Below are 9,623 nucleotides of genomic sequence, written 5' to 3'. Positions count from 1 at the left end.
TCAACACAATGTAATTAAATCGACGATCCCCAAATTTAAAATTTGAAGTCGATATAAGATCATTTTGACTGAAACCCGTGGTGTAGGGGTAAGCGTGGTTGCCTCTTAACCAGTCGGTCTGGGTTCGATCGCAGAAGGTCCCGGTGGTAAATTTCGAGACGAGATTTGTCTGATCACGCCTTCCTTCGGACGGGGAAGTAAATGTTGGCCCCGGTCTAACCTGGAAGTTAGATGATTTTAGCTCAGTCCAGGTGTAGGAGTCTAGGTAGGAGTCGTCTCGATGGAATCGCTGGTAGGCAGTCTGACTTACAATCCAAAGATCGTCAGTTAAAATCCCGGTGAGGATGGAAGCTTAGGTGTAAAAAGAGGTTTGCAATTGCCTCAATAATCAAACCATCGGACGCCAAGTTTAGAGTAGGAATCTCGCAATCGAGATAGCCAAGGCAATGCTGTAGAGCGAATAATTTGATTTGATATGATCATTTGCTGGACTATGAAACGATTCGCACAGACAAAGCCAGTTTCAAAACCATAAACCTCGTTCTGACTCCTTGTCTGACTCTTTTTCAGTTTTCGTTAATGGTACACCTGAAGCTTGCCATTGATATATTTATTTTTGTACAATTTAAATACATTATAAAATATTAAAAATTAAGCTCTTCCGCAGCCGGATTTTGAATTTTGAAGTTTTGCTTCAATCGAACTCATCCTTAGGCACGAGTTTTTCTTCCTGCATCTAAAAAACAAAGGTGGGTTTAACAAGTGTAAAGTCATGGTTAAGAAATTACTTTCCTTTGGCCTATAAACAGAATGTCCACATTAGCAATTTATCTTAAATCTGTATGGAATTTTCTTCTTTCGAAGAATACTAATTTTCACTACACAGGATTTCACAACAAACTCAAATTTGATTGCTCACAAATCAGTTTAATTGAACAAAATGCACTTGAACCAGTGACAGTTCTTCGGATAATTTGTAATGTTTGAATCCTGATTACTTTGATATTTTGAAAAGATTTTTTCAAATATCAAAGTCAGAGTGAAAGGTGCCCGAGCTTGTGCCTGAAGGTGCCGAGAACGTGCCCGATGGTGCCCAGGGCTCTTTGATCAGAGTGGTTTTCCCCTTGCATTTTACGAAAGAAAAAAAAACATTTTTCAAATTTTGAATAAGTTGAACTTTTAAATTTCAAAAAACACTTTTTGAATAAGATTTTTCAGTAAGGCAAAGAAAAAATCACATTTTTAAACCTGAACAAGTGAAATCTAGAGTTTTTTAATAGGTCCTATAAACATATGAAAGACAACAGTATTTATACAGGACCTTTTTAAAAAAAAAAACTACAGAAATTTTCCGTAATATTTTCAAGAGACTAAAAAACTTAAAAAAATACTGTTCGCAACCCAGAATAGTGCAATAATAAAGTGATTTCTTGCCAAAATAGAAAAAAATAAGCCTGCGATAATTTTTGTAGTAATAACTTGTTAATCATATAGATTAACAAGTTATTACTACAAAAATTATCGCAGGCTTATTTTATCTGGAGTTTTTGCCTTCCTCACCTCACTGAGGCAAGGCTATAAAATCACTCGAAAAATGAACTTCTTAAATACAACTCCTAGATATACCTTCACGTATACCTATCGATTCAGAATCAAATTCTGAACAAATGTCTGTGGGGATGTGTGTAGACATGATTTTTTTCCACACGATTATCTCAGAACTGGCTGAACCGATTTTGGCCGGATCCGCCTTATTCTGTTCGTTTTGGGGTCCCCTAAGACCCTATTAAATTTTATTCTGTTTAGTGAAGTACTTTTAAAGTTATGCCATGAAAAAGTTTTTTTGTAGCTACAAAAAAGGGTGATTTTTGCATAACCTCAAAGGCCGGATCTTTTTGCTTACGCGCGAGAGTCGCGCAGCATGCGTAGGAATTTTGGTTTGACCATGCGGGGGATTGGCAGCCACACCCCCTTGCATGCGTATCGCCCGGTTGCCACATTGCTTAAGCAGTGTCTGCGTCTCTTCTGGAAAAAATCTGTATTAATTATGTTGCTGCATCATTTTGTCTCGACAAAGATTTACACGAACTTTTTACTGGAATATATAACTCATGAGACTTTTCTCCTTTATTTTGGAGAGTTGGTAAAAAAAAGAATTGAAAATTGCTGTTCAAGTAAAAAGTAAATAAAAAATAAATGAAAAAAAAAACTCTTAAATTAATTTGTAAATACAACCTAAAATACAACATGAATGCGAGGAAGGCACCAACCACCTTAAGGTGGATTAAGTAACGTTTTTTTTTTAAAGGTCCAATAAACAAATTTTTCAGTTTTTGCTTTTTGGGTGATTTTGAAACCGCTTTGAGTCAGGGGTATTAAAAACACCCAAAAAGCAAAACTGAAAATTTGGTTATTGGACCTTTTTTTAAAAAAAAAACTCCAGATATATAAAAAAATCGACAGTTTTGTTCGAACGCGAATCAATTCAATACGGAGCGTCGGATCGAGGAGCTCTTTGTTGCGTTGGGTTCGTATTGCTTATTGCAAGATAAAATCACGTTTCTCCATCGCTGTGAGTGACAGGAGATTATTGCCGCCTAACTACCGCAGTGTAAAAATCAGCAAGTTGAACTGAAATTCTGCGTTGATTTGGCTGTCAACTTGGTTTGTTTTGAATATTTTCCAAAAAGTCAGCTGAAAACTCAAGGCAACCTTTGACAACAGCCAAAAATTTGCTCTGCGGTTGTCATGCGGCTGTCATGCGACCATTATCTTGCGGTCGTATCACCGCGCGTGAACTCTAATTATTAACGCCCGCAGTAATATAAGTTGAAGGAAGGTTCTTACGACAAAAAGTGACAAATTTGGCCACTCTGGAACCGATTCCGGAAAATCTGCAGATTGTATGGGAAAAGTTACGTAAAATCAAATTTTGATCACAGGAGGCTGAATAAGAAAACAAGCTAAAAACGTCAAGAAACGAAAAAGGCAAGACGAAGTTTGTCGGGTTAAGCTTTTTTATTATAAAAAGCACGTTTTTAACAAAACTTCAACCAACCAAAAATTAATTCGAACCGCCCTCCTCCATCTGCTGCTGCTGCTGTTGCCGTTCCACGTCCAGCCGCCGGCTCAGCACCGCCATGGTGGTAAACCTGACCGTCCCACCCTGTGGGTCATCCTCTCCTTCCTTCACGTGCACCCGGTAGTGCTGCCTAAGCTCCAGCAACAGCCGGAACGACTCGTTGCACCGATCGCACGGGTAAGCCTTCCCGTCCGAGTGGACCCGAGCCACGTGCTTGGTCAGATCGTTGCTTTGCGCGTAAGCCTGCTCGCAGTGCGTACATTTGAAGGGTTTTTCTCCCGTGTGTGTGAGCATGTGACGCTTTAGCTGGGAAGTTTTCGCGCAGACGTAATTGCACAGCGTGCAGGCATGGTCGCGCCGCCCTGAAAGATTTGGGGAGGTTGATTAGAAGCAGGATTTGGAAGTTTAAAGTCTAAGGTACAAACGTTCGTGAATCTCTTTGATGTGGATTTGCAGCGACGTCTTCTTGGTGAATCTGGAACCGCACGTGTCACAAATCCAGTTCTGTTCTCTGGTGTGCGTGACAAGGTGCTGTGCTTTTTCGACCGCTGTGAAGAACCGCATCGGGCAGTGGTCGCAGAAAAATTTCCTCTCGCCGGTATGCCGCAGCATGTGGGACCTCATGGCGCCCTTGGACGTTACGACTTTATCGCAAACGTTACATTTCTGCGGGCCGGCATGTGCGATTCGATGTGAGCGCAACATTCGTTTCGTCGGAAAGTCCTCTTGGCAGACAGGACAGCAAAAAGCCAACTTGCCTTCGATGTGGATTTTCTTGTGCCTTTCCAGGCCTTGTTCTGTCGTCGAACCTGCTCCACAAATGTCGCACGAAAACAGCTTTTCTGGATGCTTCTCCTTCATGTGGATGCCGAGCTTGTACATGGATTGTTGTTCCTCTTTGCAGATTTTACACGTTCGAGCCTGGGCTGATGCCTCACTTTTTTCACAGAAGCCATGATTAATGTGAAGCTGCAATTTCGATTGCTTCGAAAACTGCTTGCCGCACTTGTCGCAAAACACCGGCCCTTCCTTTATCTTCAACAGTTCCATTTTTTCCTTCCCCGTTGGACATAATCCCTTTCGTATGTGTGCAGCCAGACTTATTTTTGACGCAAAGGTCTTGTCGCATCCAGGGCAAACCGTTGGAGTTGCATGCTTAATTCGGTGGTCTTTCAATGCCTTTTCCGTTTTGAACAGTAAATCGCAAATGTTGCACTTTATCATCAAACCAGCCCCGGACGTCGAAGGTTGTTCGTCCTGTACTGCACTGCAAACACCAGATCTGATGTGGATCTTCAACGTTGTCGGCGACGCGAAGCTTTTGTGGCAACCCGCACAAGCGGTCGGACCACAATGCTTCGTTTTGTGGTAATTAAATGACCCTATCGTTTGAAACGTTTCGTTACACGGGTCACACCTAAACGTCGGCTCAGGCTTGGCTACCTTTTCCGTCCTCTCGCCCTCTCCCGGACAGAAACCACCTTTCTTGTGCCTTTGCATGGTATGTGAGGTCGCGAATTGTTTCCCACAACCGGAGCAGCTGGAAATGTCCTTCTCTTTGTGCTTAACAATGTGATAGGCCAGAGAATGTTCCGATTTGCAAATCTCACCGCACTCCTTGCAAAGATATAAGCGGTGTTCATCCTTCATGTGCGAGCTCAACTCGGAGACGTCGTTGAAAATCTTTGAACAAATCTTACACTTCTTACTGCCCTTAGCACCTTTCTGCGTTTCGCAGTCCGATTCCTCCGAACTCTCTCCCTCATCCATCTTCTCGAGCAAGTCCAGCATCTCAACCTTGATAACTTCGCGCCGCTCGTAGCTCATCAGCGGATCCCCGCCATCCACCTTCATATCTTCTTCCTCCTCTTCGCCACAATCCTGCTTCATCGCCAGCAACTCCCCGAGCAGCCGATCAGTCTCGACGCACTGCTGGTGCAACCGGAAGGCCGCTATGATGTCGTTCCGACAGCCCGTACAGGCATTCTCCGGCATCGTTTCCGGGGACGCCGGTTTGTCAAACACCGGAGCGCAGATCGCCTTCAGCATCTCGTGCAGGCTGATCTGCTCCGGAACCGAGGGCGATAGCGTGTACAAGTTGACCAGCTCGACCGCGTGGCCGTCGCCCTTGGCCATCGTCATGCACACCCGGCAGATGGTCGACGTGTCCGGTACGGGAGGGTTCATGGCGGGCCCTTAGAAACACGCAAGAGTTGGATTCAAGTCCAGCCCGGATTGTTGTTGTTTATTTAATTAAGGTGACTTTAACCGAAACGGGGTCATTCGTTACCAGATTCTCACAGCAATCGATTCTAGCAGGATTCTTGCGGAATCAGCTAGAACCAAGAGGACGGTCCATTAAAAAATCTACCGGATAATATTGGTCACTTTTTCGAGACCGTGAAACAAAATCTAATTTTACTGTTATTTGCAAATGAAAACAAGAGAAATGTCAAAACAACAAGCCGTTTTCAAGAAGTGCAAGAAGTCGAGCAGTTTTGTACACGATTATGAGTAGCTGCCAAATTTATTCGGTTTTTGCTGGGTGCTGAATAGTCGTTCGCAAAGCGGCCTCAATTTAGAACTGTCAAAGCGGAACCAATTTACTGTTCGCAAAATGCTCCCAAGAAATATTGTCTTTATTCCACCAAACCGAAGTGCGCAACAGATCTGTTCCGCAAAAAAATCTGTTGCGCAGTTTCTCTGTCGAAATGTCAAACTTAATTTGAGTATTTCCCTGTTAGCGTGTAGCCGATCAGATTTGACTTTTCTCGGCAATGTTTTGGTTGTTCGACTTCGGATTTTCGCTACGTTGTTAAGTTTTTTACTCAAAATTAGTTGAAATCTCAAATAAAACATTTTATTAACTAGGATCAGACAATGCAGAATGTTCATCGCAGGCTGGCTTAAATCTGCGATCTGGGAATGGCTCAAAATTGTCAACTCAACCGCCGGTGTTAATCGCAAGAAACGGGACCAGGTGTACAAGACATTTGGAGCAGCAATTAGATCAATGAGGATTTCATTCCGTCTGAATCTTGGACCGGGCCAAGAATTTCTGTGATCGGAAAAGGGCTTGGGAAAGAACCTGAAGAAGTTCGGCTTGATTGTTTTGCCATAATTGATGCGATAAATAAAACATACGACTAAACAAAGTTTATTTCGAGAATAAGAGTGATAAAATCACAATGATGCATTCATTCGTGGTTCGTTCCGTCTGTCCGTAATCTGGGTTGCCAGGTGCTGACTGAAATCGTTCTCTTGCAACTGGACTGCTGTTTCCAACGCTGGTTCTTTAATTACGCTGGCAAAAACGCGTTCAAATGAAAGGTCCTTGATGCCTGGTCTGGTGATTTTCAGAACTTAAGAATTGGGATCGATTTTGCGACGGTTTTTCTTTTTCATGAACTTCCTTTCCTCGGTCATCTTCGCTTCCGTTTCCGTCTTTGCCGCAGTCTGTCGATTCGGTATCGACGCGTTCGTCTGCAAACGGATCATAATCTATGTCAACGGGATCTCGGAGGTATTCCTTCTCCTCATAATCGTCGTACTCCATCTCCTGCTGTTCCTCGGCACTGTATATTCTGGAAATGAACAAAAACTGATGGTATTAGTAACAAATTTAAGCTCGAATTATCAAAAATACTGTGAAACGTACCCTTTGTTGAAAAAAAAAGATTCCAAATGTTGTTTCAAGAATCACGTTTGTTTTTGTTGCGGCTGCTTTTTTTGTGACAGATGACAGCACAAAAATTCTACACTCAAAAAGGGATCCCATTAAATTGTTTCGCGAGTGATAAGTGGTGGCCTTCGCAGATGCGCTCGAAATTTGATTTTTGTCTGTATTCACAATAGCAAGTATTGTAATCGATCAATAATTTATTTTGTCAGAAATAAAAAAAAGTTGATGGCGTCGAACTTTTGATACATTCAAAAGTGCCATTTGGATGCTCTTACGATTCACTAAATTCCACCCACTTCTGACGCAATTTTTCGTCACGTGGAAAACAAAAAAGGCCTCTTTTGACCGCCCATCGTTTAGTCTATGAACAAAACACGAGCGAAGTACTTAATTTTGTCAGCGAAAAGTCTAACATCAACAGATCCAAAATGTTTCAAAACAAGTCACTTCAGCAGCAAAAAAAAAGTCACGCTAGAGCTTGAACATAGCCTTCTACTTTGTGTATGTTTACAGCTGTAGTGCAGTTGTATTAGTGAGGAGTAGTGGGGAGCATTCGAAAATCACGTTACGCATTCTGTCTTTTCAGCACCCAGGGTTTTTGGTCCTTTTTGATTATTCTGTGCTTCTCTCGATAAGAGTATGTTTGTTTTGATTCTTTTTTCAGCCTCATCAGATTTTGATAGAAACGTAAACAATAAATTGCTGATAATCTTATATCATGAATATTCTTTAAAAGTTTTAGTAAAATGACAACCAGTTGTTGATTAAACAAGCAGATTTTATCAAATCCACAGCAGAACTAAATGCCGAAATTCTCAGAAAATGGTAAATATTTAGTCATTCAGAGATCGACTGGAAAATAATCAACCAAACTACATCACAATGCGTGAAGGAAGGAAGACCTTAAAACAGACCTCCCGAAGATCATCAACAATCCTCAAGAATAAGAACAATGGAACTCGGATCTATAAATATGTTGACGATAATAAAAATACATTGCCCTCAAAGTTTTAGGTAAAACTAAAAGCTAAAAAAAAGTTCCTAAACCTCGTTTCAGACCAATCACACACTGTTAAATCCGAACTCTAGACCCCTCTGCCGCGTGTGCTCCCTGGCCAAGGAGGGGCATCTCACCAACCTGTACGACGCATCGACGTTCGTCCGAGGTCAACCCAACTTGCATACCATGCTGCGGGCCGTTTGCGCGCCGGTTTTTGACAAACCGGACTCCCCGGGAATGCCGACCAACGTGTGCGCCGTTTGCCGAAACGCCACCATCGCGGCTTACAAGCTTCACAAACTGTGCATAGAGTCCGACCGGAAACTGGCGGAAATGTTGGTTGTACAGGAAGAATCGGAAGAAGCCGTTGTCGAGGTGAAAGAGGAAGTGGTTGTGGAACAGACCAAGCTGGATGACCCGTTCGATCGGTCCGATGAGGAAATCTCCGAGGAAGATAATGTTGAGGAGAAACCGGCGGAGCCCGAGAAAAGGCAGAAAGAGGACTACTATGCCAAGCGAACCTGCAAGGTTTGTTCAGGTGATTTCCCTACAATACGAGATATGCTGGACCACATGAAAAAGTTCCACCCAAATGTGAAATGTGAGAAAATACCGGGACCAAGACTGTTCAACATGCCGAACCGGAAATGTAAGGGAAAACACCGTTGTAAGCTATGTTCGGATGCATTCAGAACCCGCGATGGCCTTGTAGCGCATAGCAAGAGTGCTCATCCAGGAGTGGCCTTCGTCTGCCAGTCGTGTAAGATAATATTTTTGAGTGAAGCTGAATTGGAGAGCCACAAAGAAATGCACATAACAGGGAAAAAGTACGAATGCGACATATGTCATAAACGCTTTCGCCATAGTCAAACAGCCAAGAGCCACAGGACCACTCATTTCGGGCCGTATCCCTGCCCAACGTGTGGCAAAACGTTTAGCATTCTCTCAAGCTTCAAGCTTCATATGGCAAGACACGCCGGAATCAAGCGATTCGCTTGTTCGTTGTGCTCAAATCGTTTCATCACCAAGGGCGAGCTCATCCAGCACAGGATTACTCACACTAAGCAGCGTAATATGTTCTTCTTAAATAGTTTTGGGGACAAATGATACAATGTCCTTCTTCTTCCAGGCAATTATGTTTGCGAAACCTGCGGATCTCAGTTTGGCAAGTCGGATACGTTAACACGGCATGTCGAACGTGTTCATACATCAGAACGACGCTATGGTTGTACGGTGTGTGAAATGAAGTGAGTACATTCAACTACCTACTAGTACCACAAGTTGATTCAAACAAATCACGAATATTTCCTTCCTAGGTTCAATTGCCCCGGTCGGCTGAAGCGCCACGGGCTGACACACACAGGCGAAAAGCCCTACAAGTGTCCGTTTTGCCAGCGGGGCTTCAACCAGACCAACGACCTTGTGAAGCATGCCAAAAACCACGTGCAGGGTCCGTTTGGATGCGATCGGTGCGACGAATCGTTCCGATTGATGCGCGAGCTGCGTGACCACTACGGCCCTGCCCACGTGGCCTCCGGCGAGCAAGTTGATGAGCTGCTGTGGACGAGCCTCGCGGCGTTGGAACGGCTGGCGGAGAAAATGAGAAAGGAGGGCAAGAAGGTGAACCAATGTTAAAAATTCCTAGAACTTGCGAAACTAATAAAAAAATACCTCCACAGGCTAGGAAATAGGTACAACGAATTTGATTTTTAATATCACAAATAATGGTTTGTTGAAAAGAGCATTAAATACCGGTACCTTTCAAATAATGTATGTTAGAAGAAAACTCACTAGCATATTGATGCTCAGTAGCAGCTTAGGGTTCGTCAAAAAATTACGTCCATGAATAGGGGGAGGGG

General features: G+C 43.1%; 2 protein-coding genes and 1 long non-coding RNA gene across 3 annotated transcripts; 2 read left to right on the top strand and 1 right to left on the bottom strand.

Annotated features, from left to right (window-relative positions):
• Positions 1-3,005: 3,005 nt before the first annotated feature.
• LOC6035223 (oocyte zinc finger protein XlCOF6) lies at positions 3,006-5,550 on the bottom strand. The gene is made up of 2 exons (XM_001845400.2): positions 3,508-5,550; positions 3,006-3,444 (listed from the first exon to the last, which is right to left on the bottom strand). Exons 1-2 carry the CDS (start codon positions 5,267-5,269, stop codon positions 3,065-3,067), a joined length of 2,142 nt encoding a protein of 713 aa, XP_001845452.2. The 5' UTR covers positions 5,270-5,550; the 3' UTR covers positions 3,006-3,064.
• Positions 5,551-5,750: 200 nt separating this feature from the next.
• On the top strand, positions 5,751-6,237 carry LOC119765211. The gene is made up of 2 exons (XR_005276571.1): positions 5,751-5,896; positions 5,954-6,237. It is a non-coding gene; the product is annotated as an uncharacterized LOC119765211 (long non-coding RNA).
• A 1,178-nt stretch (positions 6,238-7,415) lies between these two features.
• Positions 7,416-9,442, top strand: LOC6035221 (zinc finger protein OZF). Its single transcript, XM_038249343.1, has 4 exons — positions 7,416-7,589; positions 7,822-8,833; positions 8,894-9,011; positions 9,081-9,442. Exons 1-4 carry the CDS (start codon positions 7,587-7,589, stop codon positions 9,397-9,399), a joined length of 1,452 nt encoding a protein of 483 aa, XP_038105271.1. The 5' UTR covers positions 7,416-7,586; the 3' UTR covers positions 9,400-9,442.
• Positions 9,443-9,623: the final 181 nt, after the last annotated feature.

Source organism: Culex quinquefasciatus, chromosome 1 (genome assembly GCF_015732765.1).
Source record: "Culex quinquefasciatus strain JHB chromosome 1, VPISU_Cqui_1.0_pri_paternal, whole genome shotgun sequence".
Lineage (NCBI taxonomy): Eukaryota > Metazoa > Arthropoda > Insecta > Diptera > Culicidae > Culex > Culex quinquefasciatus.
Note: the sequence above shows the minus strand (reverse complement) of the source record. Positions and strands in the feature narration are given on the sequence as shown.

Coding starts and splice junctions, on each gene's coding strand:
- LOC6035221 (XM_038249343.1), top strand. Junction 8,834..8,893: donor GATTACTCACACTAAGCAGC/GTAATATGTTCT, acceptor TTCTTCTTCCAG/GCAATTATGTTTGCGAAACC. Junction 9,012..9,080: donor TGTACGGTGTGTGAAATGAA/GTGAGTACATTC, acceptor TTTCCTTCCTAG/GTTCAATTGCCCCGGTCGGC.
- LOC6035223 (XM_001845400.2), bottom strand. CDS start 5,269: ATGAACCCTCCCGTACCGGACACGTCGACCATCTGCCGGGTGTGCATG. Junction 3,445..3,507: donor CATCAAAGAGATTCACGAAC/GTTTGTACCTTA, acceptor CAAATCTTTCAG/GGCGGCGCGACCATGCCTGC.